The 16,614-nt window shown below is 34.6% G+C and overlaps 1 protein-coding gene across 13 annotated transcripts in view; it reads left to right on the top strand.

The window, feature by feature from the left end:
• Positions 1 to 16,614, top strand: part of UNC80 (unc-80 homolog, NALCN channel complex subunit) — a 225,708-nt gene that overhangs the window by 89,224 nt on the left and 119,870 nt on the right. For 8 of the 13 annotated variants that reach the window (XM_074399089.1, XM_074399088.1, XM_074399095.1 and 5 more), the window contains exons 23-24: positions 12,056 to 12,268; positions 16,177 to 16,348. In XM_074399089.1, coding sequence (XP_074255190.1) covers positions 12,056 to 12,268; positions 16,177 to 16,348 — 385 coding nt within the window. The remainder of the gene's footprint in view (positions 1 to 12,055; positions 12,269 to 16,176; positions 16,349 to 16,614) is intronic. The other 5 variants (XM_003925592.4, XM_074399092.1, XM_074399091.1 and 2 more) reach the window with 1 other exon arrangement.

Raw genomic sequence — 16,614 nt, 5'->3', positions numbered from 1 at the left:
ATTCTTATATTTTTCTCTAAAAGTTTTAAATATTAACTTTCACACTTAATCTTTAACTAAAATGTTCTATGTGAATAGCATAGGATAGGAATTTATTTCCTTTATTTTCTTTTATTCCCATGGGAAAATAATTATCCTAGCATAATTTACACTGACTAGTTAATGCATTCTTCTCAAAAGTGCATTACCATCTTAATCAAATGTCAGGTTTCCTTACAGGCATGATGTAATTCTGGGTTCTGATTTGTTTGTTTGTTTGTTTGTTTGTTTGTTTGTTTGTGGTGGAGTGTTTCTCTGTTGCCTAGGCTAGAGTGCAGTGGTGTAATCTCAGCTCACTGCAACCTCTGCCTCCCAAGTTTAAGTTATTCTCCTGTCTCTGTCTCCCGAGTAGCTGGGACCACAGGCGCCCACCATCATGCCCAGCTAATTTTTGTATTTTTAGTAGAGACGGGGTTTCATCATATTGATCAGGCTGGTCTCAAACTCCTGACCTTAGGTGATCCACCCTACTTGGTCTCCCAAAGTGGATTACAGGAGTGAGCCACCACGCCCAGCTGAGTTTTGTTTTATTCCATTTTCTGTGTATCCTGAGTCATCCTACTCTGTATTAATAGTTAGAACTTTAAACATCACTTAGGCCAGTCGTGGCTCTTTGTTATTCCACATGAATTTTATAATTAGCTTATCAGAGTCCATGAAAAATCTTGTTTTTTTCTTGGAATTGCATTGAGTCCACAGATATATTTCGAGATCATTAAAATTCAAATAAAAATTCAGATCTGAAATGATTATTCAAAAGTTCTATTTCTTCCTGAGACAGTTTAACTTTAATTTTTTTTAGTAATTTATCAATTTAACCTAGATTTCAAGGTTTGTTGGTATACAATTGATTAAAATACATTCTTATTAGTTCTAATATTTGCAGTATCTGTAGTCATTTTATATATTTTTATTTCTAAAATTGTTTCCAATTTTTTAACTAGGTGTGCCAGTCATTTGTCAATTTCATCACTTTTTAAATCTTTCTATTATATGTTTGTTCTCTAATTTATTAATGCCTGCTCTTATTTTTATTATTTTCTCTCATGCTTTGGGCTAATTGCATATTTAGTGAAGTTGATTACTTAGTTCATTAATATTCTTTTCTCTGTTCTAAACTAAGAACTTAGCTATTAATTTTCCTCTAAGTACTACTTAAAACTGTATACCATAAATTTTGATAAGCACTATTTTTGTTTTAACTTTTAAGTACTTTCTAATTTCTTTAAGTATTTTCTTTTTGACTCATAGGTATTTAGATGTGTGTGTTTCAAATGATAAAATCCAGGGTTTTGTTAGAAATGAATTTTTGTTATTGATTCTAAGTTACTGATTTTTTAGAATTAATTTAGACTTCCTTTATGACCTAGAATATTACCAGCTTTTATAAATGTTTCATGTGTTGTTGAAAAGAATTTATATTCTCCAGTTGTAGAAAACAGTGATTGATACACATACGATCAAACTTGCTAATTGGGTTATTTGAATCTACATCCTTATTGTTTTCTCACTGTTTGATCTGTCAATTATTGTTAGTTGTGTTGAAATCCCTCACAATGATGGTAAATATGTTTTTTTTTTATCTTTACGGCAATGACATTTTTTGTTTTATTTCTATGGAAGCGAACAGGTTTAGATATATTACAAATTTCTAATGATTTGAACTTCTTATTATCATCAATTGGCAGTTTGATTTTTAGTAATATTCTCTACCTTAAGATATGCTTTTCTACAATACTAATATAGTACAGCAATTTCATTAGGTTAGTATTGGCCAGGCATGTCTTTTTGCCAATCCTTTTACTTTCAGCTTTTCTGTTTGTTACTTAGGTGTGTGTCATATTAAAAGCATGCATTTGGGCTGGGCATAGTGGCTCACACCTGTAATCACAGCACTTTAGAAAGCCAAGGGGCAGATGACTTGAGGTGAGGGGTTCAAAACCAGCCTGACCAACATGGTAAAACCCCGTCTCTACTAAAAATACAAAAATTAGCCACACATGGTGGAACATGCCTATAATCCCAGCTTCTTGGGAGGCAGAGGCATAAGAATAGCTTGAACCCAGGAAATGGAGGTTGCAGTGAGCTTGAGATCATGCAACTACAGTCCAGTCTGGGCAACAGAGTGAAACCCTGTTTCCAAAAAGAAAAAAACAAAGAAAAAAGTTTATACTTAACTTTTTTCACCAATTAAACAATTTTTTTTTCTAGAAAATTTAGTCCATTTGTACAGATTGTGATTACTGACGTATTTAGATTCACTTCTGTCATTTTTATTTATTATGTTTTTTATTATTTCAGTGTGTGTTTGTTTCAATTTCATGCCTTCTTTTAGATTCTGTGTTAGGGTTTATTTATCTTGCTTTGGTAGAGTTTCACATTTTAAAAGTTATTTTCCTTTACTAGTTTGTAGATTATTATATTCCCTTTATGTTTATAGAAATCACCTGCTTATTTAACCAAGTATAAAATCAATGAATTTTTTAAATTTTTTCTTAAAAAAAAAAATGGGATGCACAGGCAGAACATGCAGGTTTGTGACATAGGGATATGTGTGCCCTGGTGGTTTGCTGCACCTATAGATTCATCCTCCAAGTTTCTTCCCCTGTCTCCTAACAGGACCTGTTGTGTGCTTTTTACCTCTCTGTGTCCGTGTATTTTCATTGTTCAACTTTCACTTATGAGTGAGAACATGCAGTGTTCTGTTCCTGTGTTAGTTTGCTGAGGATGATGGCTTCCAGCTTCATCCATGTCCCTGCAAAGGACATGATCTCATTATTTTTATGGCTGCATACTATTCCATGGTGTGTGGTACCACATTTTCTTTATCCAATCTATTATTGGTGGACATTTGGGTTGATTTTATGTCTTTGCTATTGTAAATAGTCCAGCAATAAACATATGTGTGAATGCATCTTTATAGTAGAATAATTTATATTCCTTTTGGTATATACTCAGTAGTGGGATTGCTGGGTCAAATATTTCTGGTTCTAGATCCTTAAAGAATCACCATACTGTCTTCCACAATGGTTAAACTAATTTACATTCCCATCAATAGTGTAAAAGCATTCTTATTTCTCTAGAGCCTCAACAGCATCTATTATTTCCTGACTTTTAATAATCTCCGTTCTGACTAGCATGAGATGGTATCTCACTGTGGTTTTGATTTGCATTTCTCTGATGATCAGTAGGTTGAGCTTTTTTTTTTTCATGTTTGTTAGCACATAAATGTCTTCTTTTGAGAAGTGTCTGTTCATATCCTTTGCACACTTTTGGATGGAGTTGTTTTTTTTTTTCCTGTAAATTTATTTATATTCTTTGTAAAATCTGGATATTAGACCTTTGTCAGTCAGGCAGATTGCAAAAATTTTCTCCCATTCTGTAGGTGGCTTGTTCACTCTGATGATAGTTTCTTTTGGTGTGCAGAAGCTTTTTTGTTTAATTAGATCCCATTTGTCAATTCTGGCTTTTGTTGCCATTGCTTTCAGTGTCTTTGTCATGAAGTCTTTGCCTATGCCAGTGTCCAGAATGGTGTTGCCTAGGTTTTCTTCTAGGGTTTTTACGGTTTTGTGTTTTACATTTAAGTCTTCAATCCATCTTGAATTAATTATTATATAAGATATAACAAAGAGGTACAGTTTTAGTTTTCTGTCTATGGCTAGCCATTTTTCCCAGTGCCATTTAGTGAATATTGCTTGCTTTTGGCAGGATTGTCGAAGATTAAGTGGTTGTGGATGTATGGTCTTATTTCTGATGTCTCTGTTCTGCTCCATTGGTTTATAAGTCTGTTTTGGTACCAGTACCTTGCTGTTTTGGTTATTGTAGTATAGTTTGAAGTCAGGTAGCATGATGCCTCCAGCTTTGTTCTTTTTTCTTCAGATTGTCTTGGCTACATGGGGTCTTCTTTGATTCCATATAAAATTTAGAATAGTTTTTTTTTCAAATTCTGTGAAGAATGTCAATGTTCGTTTAATGGGAATAGCATTGAATCTATAAATTACTTTGGGCAGTATGGCCATGTTCATGACATAGATTCTTCCTATCTATGAGCATGGAATGTTTTTCCATTTGTTTGTATCCTCTCTTATTTCCTTGAGCAGCGGTTTGTAGTTCTCCTTGAAGAGGTCCTTCACATCTCTTGTTAGCTGTATTCCTAGGTATTTTAATCTCTTTGTAGCAATTGTGAATGGGAGTTCACTCATGATTTGGCTCTCTGCTTGTCTACCATTGGTGTAAAGGAATGCTTGTGATTTTTTGCACAATGATTTTCTATTCTGGGACCTTGCTGAAATAGCTTATCAGTTTAAGGAGTTTTGGGGCTGACATGTTGGAGTTTTCCACATATAAAATCATATCATCTGCAAACAACTGTTGTTCAAGATTTAGTTCTATCTTGTTTTTGCATTAATATTCACAAATTAGACATTATTTGTGTTGATTTTTCAGAAAGTGAGTTTTAAATTTATTCCCAAAATTTAACATATTTTTTGTTCACCATTTCTTCTTGCATCTTAGAAATTCCTTCTAAGATTATCTCAGAAGTGTCTCTAGTGACAATTGGCAGTAGCTTTCTCAGCTACAGTTTAATTGAAAATGTCTTGACCCAGCAATCCCATTACTGAGTATATATCCAAAGGATTATAAATCATTCTAGTATAAGGACACATGCACACGAATGTTCATTGCAGCACTGTTTACAATAGCAAAGACCTGGAACCAACCCAAATGTCCATCAATGATAGACTGGACAGGGAAAATGTGGCACATAACACACCATGGAATACTATGCAGCCATAAAAAACGATGAGTTCGTGTCGTTTGTAGGGACATGGATGAACCTGGAAACCATCATTCTCAGCAAACTGATAGAAGAACAGAAAATCAAAAACTGCATGTTCTCACTCACAGGTGGGTGTTGAACAATGAGAACATGTGGACACAGAGAGGGGAGCATCACACACTGGGGTCTGTCAGGGGGAAATAGGTGAAGGATGGTGGGGAGTGGGGATTTGAGTAGAGACAGCATGGGGAGAAATGCCAGATACAGGTGATGGGGAGGAAGGCAGCAAATCACGCTGCCATGTGTGTACCTATGCAACAATCTTGCATGTTCTTCACATGTACCCCAAAACCTGAAATGCAATTAAAAAAAAACTAAATAAATAAACAAATAAAAGAATCTATAGCAGTTGCTATCTACAGGGAAAAAAAAGAAAATGTCTTTATTTTGATCTCAACTTGAAGATACTTTTGCTAGAATTGTTATTATAGGCTGACATTGTCTTTCTATATTTCAAAGACATTATCTCATTCTTTTATGGCTTAATTGACAATAATAACATAGATAATCTGCCCTTCTCTCACTGTAGTCACTTTGAATATCTTCCCTTTATTGTTTATATTTTGCAGTTTTACTAAAATGTTCTTAGTATTTTTTGTATTTGAAGTTTATTAGGTACTTGAATTACATAATTGACATATGATATTTATGATAAAAATTCTTGACTTACCTTTTCAATATTGTGTCCTTCACATTTTCTTTAATCTTTCCATCTGTAAATTGAAAAAAATGTAAGATAGATATTTTCATTTTATTTTCTGTTTTTTATAACCTCTCATATTTTTCATTTTCTCTCTCTCTCTCTATGCTAAGTTCTGGATTATTTTATCAGATATGTTTTCCACTTCACCTTTTCTATTCAACTGTGTCTGATCTCGTGGTTCTTAACAAAGGGTAGTTTTGCCCATCAGGGTACATTTGGCAATATCTGGAGGAATTTTCAGTTGTTACAACTTGGGGATTGGGTAAATACCAAAGATGCAGGTAAGCATTCCATAATACAAAATACACCCTGGCGCACACACACACACACACACACACACACACACACACAGAATCATCTGACCCAAGCAGTCAATAGCATTGCATTTGGAAAAACCTGATATAATCTGTGTTTTAGTCTATTGAGTTTTAAGTTTTAAATACTATTTTTTTTATTTGTAAAAATTCTATTTAAATTTTGTTTTAAAACTTCCTAATCAGCTTGGATCATCTGATTCCTTCATCATACTTTCAATACTCACGTTTATTTTTAAATGTGTTTGATACACTGTGATTCTAATAACTACAGTCCTTGTGAACTTTATTCTGCACTTTGTTATTTCTTCTAACTCTTATTCATACTGGATTATTTTATGTTGTACTTTTTATTGTTACATAATAGTTGTGCATGTTTATGGAATGCATGTGATATTTTGATATATGTATACAATGTATAATGATTAAATCGGGATAACTGGAATCTCTATCACCTCAAACATTTATCATTTCTTTGTGTTGGGAACATTCCAAACCTTCTCTTCTAGTTATTTTGAAATATAATGTAGCTCATTCCTTGGGACTTTATCTATGGGAATTATTTAAGACCTGTGTTAGCAGTAGTGTTTTCAGTGGACCAGCAATATCAGCTTCACCTGTGAGCATGTGATACATGCAAATTTCCAGGCCCTACAATAGATCTCCTGAATCAGAATATCTGGGGATGGAGCCAAGGAATTAATTTTATCCATCTTCCTAAGTGACTCCTAGGCTCAAATACGAAGATTTGAGAAGTACTTGTTTAAATAAAGTATTTCACCAGAGATAATTTTCATTTATTTTTGTCAGACACCTGGAAATATTCTAAGAACATTTTAAAAATTATTTTTGGGGTTGGAGGGCATGAAATTAGCCCGTTCTTGGGGCTCCAAACTTTTATGAGAATGTGGGATTTTGTTAAGCATTCTCACAAAAGACTTTTTTCCTTTTTTTTTAACCCCCTCTGTCCTATGCAGAGCCAAACCTTGTCAGGCAAACCAACTCCTTTGGAGCAGATTTTTTCTTATTTGTACACTGAGGGAGGCTCCTACCTGAGATCCTGGCTTTATGACAGAGGAGTACATGACCCGACCACCACTTGTGTTGACTCTTAACTTGTGGCCCATTGGAAGCCCATCTAATCTCTCTCTAGTCATCAGAAACCTTCAGAACAAATATTTATATCTAGTTTATCCCTACCCCCACCCCCAGAATTCCACTTTCTTGTAATTTTTACTCTCCCGTTGACTTCAATCTCACTTTAGAAACAAAAGCAAAATAAAAATAGACATTTTTGGATATTTTACCCACCATTTCAGGTGTTCTAAACCAAATGAATTCTTTACTCTTAATTTATCATATTGCCAGAAACAGAAGTCCTCATTTGGTTTTCAAAATAGCCAAAATATTAGCACGATCTGAGTAAGTGCTAAAATCACTCACTTTCCAGACCATGTACTAAACTGTAATGTTGGTCTTCAGCCTACTCACAGCTACTGTAGAAATGGGCAGGGATGGAGGCAGCCTGTTAGCAGTGAGTCAGTTATTTATTGATCTCAGTCAGGCAGAGAGTTCAATACAAGCTAAGTAATAAATACGGACTCAGAAGTATATACCCCCTAGCAAAGAACCTTCCAATACTTACTAAGACCCACAATAACTGTTTATTCCCATTGGTTGTAAATAAACAGGTATCCTGCAGCAGCAACAACTTTATATTTTATTTTGTAAGGCAATAAAAAAAATTATGTCATTCCCCAGGGGCCCATATAAAATATTTAGTCTTTAAAAACAGTTAGTTTCCGTCCAGTGTTATATGAGTTTTCAGGATCAGTCAAGGTTTCTTCGCACATAGTAAGCTTAGATATACTCCTCCAGGGAAATGAATGTATTGCAATTATAAGCTTCAATTAACCATCATATCTTTGCAACAATATTTTCTAGGTCCCCAGGCAAAATAAAGCACAGCTGCTGAAATTAGTATCTAAATTATCTGCCTCACTTTCATAAAGGAAGTATTCAGTATACATAATGATCTTATAAAATTCAAGGAAAAAATGGCAAAGAAGTTAAGGAAAGTAGCCAGAATCTTGAAGTTTTCTAGCTGTAGACTGTTAGAGACCCCCATGCTGTTTAATGACATTTATTAGACTTTTTGTAATTTTAACTAGACAACGCTGTAACCAATGCAGAGAATACCTTATACAAGATTGAACCATATGAAATCGCTGATATGACTATTTTTGACCTTCAAATTCAGAAGTTTCATAGGTTCAATCTAATATTTTGCCTTCTCAGTTAAAACTGATTCTTGCTTGTCTGTAAACTACAAAGTTATAATATAATGGAATAGAAGCCTCTCTGTGACATCACGGATCATAAAAAGGAATCTGAGCTGAAATGTCAATAAGAAAGAAGAAATTTAAATATGCCTAATTTTCTTTTAGGACCACCAGCAAATTCTCTGTGGTATTCCAGTGGTGTCAAATTTTGTTTAAATGTTCACCTGTAACTGTGCCTCTGATACTCTGTGGTTCTTTTCAGCTATGCAGCATTCTTCCGATTCATTTTTCTCCATTTGTGCTGTTTTTCTCTGTGATGTGAATCCATCCCTATCCATTATGTCATGCCTCCATCTTTTGCTGCTTCTTCAGATTGCACTGAGCCATAAGAGGTAAGCGCCATCAAATGAGAGAAAATTGACTTTCGTTTTTGCTCAGGAGGAATCCTTTGTCCGAGGTATTCCAGAACCCTGCCCCTCAAAGCAATGCTTTCGAAACTACCTTTTAAAAGGAATTGAATGAAAACAATTCTTCCTAGCCGCACTCACGCTAGAATTCCTTGAATTCTGTTGACACACATTGCAAACTCAGCAAACTTAATTAGCTGTTGCTAACTAATGATTTTGGACCTTAGCACCCTTATCTTTGTATCTTAACATCACCCTGAATTTTCAGTATAGTAATATACATACTAAAATAGCCTCAGAAATTGGTATTATTCACTGTCCTCTTGAATACAGAATTTCTAAGCCTTCCATCATCCACTAGGCTAATAAGGATTATATATAATAAAAAGACAATATTTGAATGACTCTATGTCATCATCCTTGATGCAAACAGTCACATTTCGAAACATTAATGGGTTTGGCTATTTACACGCATCAAATTCATCAGATAATAACCAACCATCCCCTTATTGTTTTGCCATATAGTAATAAGCATTATTATCATATTGATCTCAATTTCATTTCCAAACTTAGATCAAAATTTCCCACAGTCTATAACTGATAATATCTGCATTTTATCATGAGAAGTTTTTGAGAGCAGGAGAGCTGAAATTGGTTTTGATTCAAAAATGCCTTGAACTTCTTAAACAACTAAGTTTTAAGCAATATCTTTTAAGAATTCTTTTATCTAAAAAAGGCAAACTAATCTATATAGGAAGCCTCACATATCACTATTTGGATTGCTCATTCATCTATTATTAATCCTCTCAGTTGCCATCTAACACTTAGAGGCAATAAAATGATCCTTTACCTCATGCATATGGTCCAGGTTAAGTTTCACTGGTGTTATTCTTGAAGGAGCCAATGTTCACAATATAATGCTATTTCAGCAGTGTTACTTATGTCTTCCTGTCATTAAGCTTTGAATCCATGTTGCTTTATATTGGGAATGTGTCATACTGTGACAGGCTAAGAATAAATTTGCATCACTTACCTGACCTCTAAACTGACATTCTGTTTTAGAGACAAATGTTTCAACCTTTACCAGACACATATTTGAATTCCAAACTATTTAGTGAAATAAATACTTAATGCAGGAAATAATGTAGATATTTAATCTATATGGTATGGCACTGTAATACTACTGGGTTTAATGCAGAAGGTTATCTGACTCCTTGCAATCTCAAGTTTTTCCGTCCCTATCACCTGCTTCCTAGTCTTGGCCTCATGCAGTTGATGATGATAGATTTTCATCATTAGTATCCAGTTTTTGTTAAGGATAGATTCTCACCATTAGTGTTCATCTTGCATTCTGTCTTTCACATAGGTTAATTTTTTATGTTCTTTGTAAAATTAAGTCCCTACGTAAATATGTTTTTATTGTAATTTTTGATGGCTGCATTTAAGATATAGACAATGAAGAAATGCTTAAGGAACTAATTTCCTTGAATCATCCAGTGTGTTTGGGATACTTTGGCACCCGAAAATGTAAAGTAATCAGCTTTGCCTGACCAGGAAGGGATTTAAAAAGGCTTCTCAGAGGAGGTAACTAACTGAATCCTGAATCTTAAAAATACAAAATTTTTGGATGAAGAAGGAGTTTCAAGGCTCTGCAAACCATGAGACAACACATGGAATGGTAGAAGATGTCATATTTGGGAGACAGCAACTAGGTTGACATAATTTGATCGTCAATCACTTGAGATGGCATTGAAAAGGAGGACCCAAATCCCAAAGCCTGGATATCCTTATTCGTTACATGGTTAAGGTGGATGGAGCCTGTAATAGATAACAATGGAAAATGGGAAAATGATATATCTATGTTTTAGAAAATAATAGTACATGGGACTAATGTCCCACTTGAAATATTAATAGTTAACTTCTACTTGCATTCTACAAATTATATTTTACTAAGATTTATGGGAGAATAAATTAAGACAATGTAAGTACCGAAGAGAAACTAGCATAGGCCTGGGCATCAGTGAAATCTGGGGTCGAATCCTATGCTCCTATATTCACTGCTTTAATGCTATATGATAGTGAACAACTTATATCTCATTTTAAAAAAATCTTAAATGGGGGATATTATTTATAGATCACAGGGATCTTATATATATAACTGTAAAAGTTAACTGGCATGTAATTGACACTCTATATTAGCATCTACTTTAACTTTGTGGATCAATACATTGTTAAGAATACTATTGATTACAATGATTTTTAAAAATTATTTCAATTCAAAAATCGGTGGTTACTGAGTAACCTATGGTTATTAGTAATCCTAAAGTGATAAATAATATTGTAATGTATTTTTTTAAAACTGACACAAGTCAAAATACACATGGATAATTGACATGTATTTTCTTATGATCTATTGACCTTCTATGGAAAACTTCACATCACTTCTTTCCTTAGCTTCTTTTTTTTTTTTTTTAACTTTCAAAGATTTCAGTAGAGTATTTGATTCTAAAAGACGTTTTCTTCTTTTTTTTTTTTTTTTCAAGCACATCTTCACATGACAAGGTGGAGCCATATTTTTCTGAAGAAATGCTCTCTCATTTATCCATTAATCTCCTCTTTATCAAACATTTTCAATTAAAACCATGTCTATTTAAGTAGAACCAGTTATTTATGACAAAAAAAAAGACTTAATTCAACAAGATTGACAAGATTGAGCTTCTTCTTTTTTTTTTTTTTTTTTAGATGGAGTCTCACTGTGTGCCCCAGGCTGGGGTACAGTGGGCAATCTCAGTTCATTGCAACCTCCGCCTCCTAGGTTCACACCTCAGCCTCCTGAGAAGCTGGGATTACAGGCTTGCACCACCACACCCAGCTAATTTTTTGTATTTTTAGTTGAGATGAGGTTTCACCATGTTCGCCAGGCTAGTCTTGAACTCCTTTACTTAATAGCCAAAATGTGCAGAAGCAATTGTACCTTTTTGAAACATATGGATGGTTATAGACAAAAGACTATTGCTAGTACAAAATTACTTCTGACACTTGGTTAAAATAAGACTAATTCTAGAAATGGAATATTTGTTTGCCCCATGTAAAATTTTAGGGTTTGAAAAAAGATTCATATTTAAAACTTCACTAAAAGCTCTTTCACTCAACACTCAAATTTCTGCCACCCTTAAATATACAAAGTTGGAGACATGTAATTACTTAAGATTCTTGAGAAGGAGAAAGCAACACAGAAACCTACTTAAAATGTCTAATTCTTCAAGATCCAAATTTTCTTTGGGGGTTTTGCTTTCCAGATTTCTCACTACTGTGTTGACCATAGTGACACCACCCTGGGAAATAAGGCCAAACTAAATCAAAACAGAAGAGGAAAATAAAATAAAAGTACACAGTAATTCCCTTTAAGAGCAATTTAAAGTTATTGTTCATTAATCCCAGATTATTCTTTCCTCAACAACCCTACTTAGGAAGCGCCTGTGGTGGCCAGAGCAGCCTTATTCCTGGAATGTGCTCGTTTTGTTCACCGCTGCAACCGTGGCAACTGGCCAGAGTGGATGAAAGGGCACCATGTGAACATCACCAAGAAAGGCCTTTCCAGGGGACGCTCTCCCATTGTGGGCAACAAGCGAAACCAGAAGCTGCAGTGGAATGCGGCCAAGCTCTTCTACCAATGGGGAGATGTGAGCTTTCGGTTTTCTTCTGTAACAATTAGGATGCTTGAGTGAAGTGGAGTCATTTTTGATTGATTGTGTTTGTTTTGAAGACAATTTATTGAGTGTTTGTTATGTACCAGATACTGAAGGAAACACTTTGGGGGAAAATAAACGACTCATTTAATCATCCCAATAAATATACGAGGCTAGACATTACTATCTCTGTTTTGCAGTTAAGAAAACTGAAGTTTATACAGGTCAAGCGACCTGCCAAAGTTTACATATCTATTAATAGTTAAGTGGAGGAACCAATATTCTATCTCCCACATTAGATTCCAAAGCCTTGCTTCTAATTGCTGTATTCATCAAGAATTATCTTTTTTAAATTTGTCATACTTTAAGTCCTGGAGTACCTGTGCAGAACATGCAGGTTTGTTACGTAGTTACACACGTGCAAGAATTATCTTTTTGAAAGTCATTGCTACAATTGTCAAATACTAAGTCTTATTTTGGTTTTCTATTCTAATTTATATTTTGCAAGACATGGTTTTTTCTAATTTCTTAATGGAATTTTCTCTTTTGTTGATGTGCCTCCTATACGTTGCCTGAAAGTCTTTGGAAATCGCACATATACATTCGTATGTACGCATATGAGTAACTGAATAAATTTTAAAGTAAAGAATGAAACTTCTTTAGGAATTCTAACAAAATGGACCCTTAAAGTAACTACAACTTCTTTTCCATAGAAGGAAAAAAGGTGAAGAATAGAAAATTCATGAGGACCAAATTGTTTATGCTAATTTTAGGAAGAGGTGAACATAAACACAAAGAGGTTCCATATATTTCTGTTTCCTTAAAGATTACTTGGGATAACTATTATAATTTCCCTTAATAATTTAGTTGAATGTGTCTACCAATGTGCTTACCAACTAAGGGTGTTATTCCTCTAGTTTTACCCAATTCTTTTTTGCAAAATGTCAAAGTTATTCAAAAGGTGTGAATTGTATTCATTACGTGTGCAGTCATTCTATGAGTTTATCAGTGTTTCATTCTTTAATTGCTGTTCTTTGGATTTTCTTTCCTATGTAAAGACATCTTGTTTAAAAAATACACATATGTATAGATATATGTGTGTGTGTATATATATACATATGTGTGATATGATGGAGCAGAATATTTTATTAATGCTAATGTCGATAATCAGGACTTAGCACTGCCCTTTTCAGGCTTCTATTATACATTATATATATATAAGAAGACACAATTTCTTCTATGTAATGTCTATTTTTGTAAATCACTGAGATAATTTATTATGTGATGCCATTGTATTTATCCTACATTTAATTATATTTGGTTTTAATAGCATTAAGCACAAAAGTTCATAGAAGTCAAGCAGTATCAGTGAAATGCATATCATGGGATACGTAGATGCACCAGTAATCTCTTTAATGTGGAGAGATGTTTCACCACCACCCGCCCCCATTTATTACCTATCTTATTCAAGGAAGGCCTTGTTGAGAGGCTGCTCTGAAACAGCAGTCACAGTTGATCATCTCTTTGGCTTCCTACAGGAGGGAAAACCATTAAGTACTGAGCATTAGAGAGTATCAGGTTTATAGGGAAATTGTGACCAAGAGATTTCACAAACAGGTGTTTTCAGGACAAATGTCTTCTATCTTTCTTGCAGCATTTGACACTGCCAACTGCCCATACCTTTGGCTTTTGTCCTTTATCTTTTTGAGAACATTACGCTCCAGGATTTCTTTGCATCTCTGTGCCCAATTCTCTGTCTCCTTCCCTGATCCTCTGTCTCTTCCCTCCTCATAAACAGATATTCTTCAGGATCTCTCTTGATTTCTTCCTATATAACTTACATCAGGGTTACATTTATTCTTATACTTCCAACTGTAGCCTGTAAGTACAGACTTCCCTAACCATAGCAATTTTCAGATCCCAGGCCTACATTGCCAGCTGCACTTTGGAAACATTCACTTAATATCCTAGAACTCAATCTTCTAAAATAAAACTCTCTCTTTCTGAACTGGATTTAATCTATCTTATGAGTTAATAAAGTGAGTTCTTTTGAGTTAATAGTTAATGAGTTCTTTTGTTATGTTATTGCATGCCTCAATAGACTGTAAGCTCATTGAGAGAAATAACACAGACATAGACAATCAGACATCCTATGTTTGAATCCTGCTGAGCGACCTTGGGCAAACCTCCTAGCCCCTCTCACCTTCCTATTTGCCAAGCAGTAATCTTTGTTATGTGGGTTTATAGTCTACCAGGGCACGTTAAACAAAGGTACTGGTGTACTATAACAACTTACTCAACTTTGTTTTATTTAATACCTAACAAATTGCCTCACTTAATAAATATTTGATGAATGAAGGAAGAGATGAATAAACATAGCCCTGAGGCATTTTTCTAGCTTTTGATGAGACATAGGGATCTAAATTATTATTTAGACATATAGTATTATACCAGACAAGTTCATTTTTTGAGTAGCCCTTTAAGCTTTATAAACTGTGGACTTAATTTAAGTTGCTTAGTTACAACATCCTGGAATGGTCAATGTAGACATTTTTCCCCTTTGAGTCTCATTATTTAGTTTGTTGACTCCCTTCCAAACTCATGATTGTATGTCTCATTCTTAACAGAGGATCTCCAAAATAGCAGCACCAGGCTTTTTACTGCAGTGGTGATTTTGTTTTTACAATTCATTTTCTTTGCTTAAAACTTATCCAGTAGCAGCTAAAATTTTGGAATCCCACGACACCTTTCCATACTGATTTCTCCTTGGTATGGTTTTTGCTTCCTGGTTTTTAGCTCCTCACTTAATTCCAGAGTTTGGGGAGAACTTTTTCTTTCCAGGTATCTAAAACATTCAAAAATGTCTTTTCGTTTAAAGAGTTATGAGCATAATCTTCACTTACAGAGTTTGAGCATGTTGGTTTCCAGTAGTAAGTATATTTTCTTACTTGCTTTTCTAAATATTTGCAAAGTATGATACAGAAAGAAAGAAGAAACTTAGCCAGAATTTTGCTCTTACTTAAACACAGAGTATCCAGACTGTCAAACCCCAAGTTCAGTGACCTGTTTTACTTTTTCTCTGACTCTCACTCCTGAGTCTGTGTTTCTTCCATTGTTGCTTACAGTATATAATTGGAAATAAAATAAATTAGAGATAGTGTTTTTTGTCTCTTCTTGTGGAAAATTCCTTTGATAAATCAGACAAGAGTGCCTGATGATTAACAGAGAGTAAGGGTGCTGGTTCTAAGAATACCATGTAAAAACCAATATTGTCCATGTACTGAGTTATTAAAAGTCATATTTCTAATGTTGTTGCTGGGCACTCTACCAAAAGAAAAGTTAGCATTTCTTACTAATCCATAGATTATTATGGAAAGAGGAACAAAATCTATAAAAGAAGCCAATAAGTACATATGTAATGACAGATAGAAAAAAATTGCAGGAACAGAATTCTTGCCAGCTTCTAAACTCATTAGCATGACAGTGACATTCTCATTAAAAATAGCATAATCAGAAGCACTCTGAGGAGCTGTGCCTTCTGATGTTTCACTGCGACAAAATCCTACACTAAAAGCAACTGTGTACTCCTTTATATCATGTCTATAAAATAAATAACATTTGAGTAAATGGAAATATTTTCAAAAAACTTCTGTACAAATATACAAAGCTGTCATTCTAGTTTTTACACATCTTTAGCCTGAATGACCTTGGAGATAGCAATTTCTTCCATTTCTGGTTTCCATACTGCCAAGTATGGTGGAAATAACACTGTGGTATACAGAAAAGCCTTATGCTGGAAATAATTCCCATTAATTGGTTGCTTATGTCTGCTGTAATTTGAGAGCCTATTTTAGAGTTTAACATAGTTTGTGCTGTTTCATTCTTTTTCCTTCCCATGGTAGGCAATTGGCGTCCGATTGAATGAGCTGTGCCATGGGGAAAGTGAGAGCCCAGCCAACTTGCTGGGCCTCATTTACGACGAAGAGACCAAGAGGAGACTTAGAAAGGAGGATGAGGAGGAAGACTTTTTAGATGACAGTAAGGAGACTCCCTTTACTACAAGAACCCCTGCTTGTAAGAACCTCTGCTTTAGGAGCACTTAATACTTCTCTCTCCTCTTTCATATACTTACCACCTTCCCATTCTTCCCACTGTGCATTTTCCCCTTTTCCCTGTGCATGAGTGCAAAGCATGTGCATAAAGCTACAGGCAAGAGACAAGGCAAGAGCCAGGAAGAAAAGACAGACAGGGGCAAGGGGCTGCAGGCAAGGTGGAACATTTATTACTTTTTCATCTTTGACTCTTGCTATTATACAAAGATTGGTATTAGACTTCTCTGA

The sequence above is a fragment of the Saimiri boliviensis genome, chromosome 5 (genome assembly GCF_048565385.1).
Source record: "Saimiri boliviensis isolate mSaiBol1 chromosome 5, mSaiBol1.pri, whole genome shotgun sequence".
NCBI classification, from domain to species: domain Eukaryota; kingdom Metazoa; phylum Chordata; class Mammalia; order Primates; family Cebidae; genus Saimiri; species Saimiri boliviensis.
This window is presented reverse-complemented; position numbering and strand designations above follow the sequence as displayed.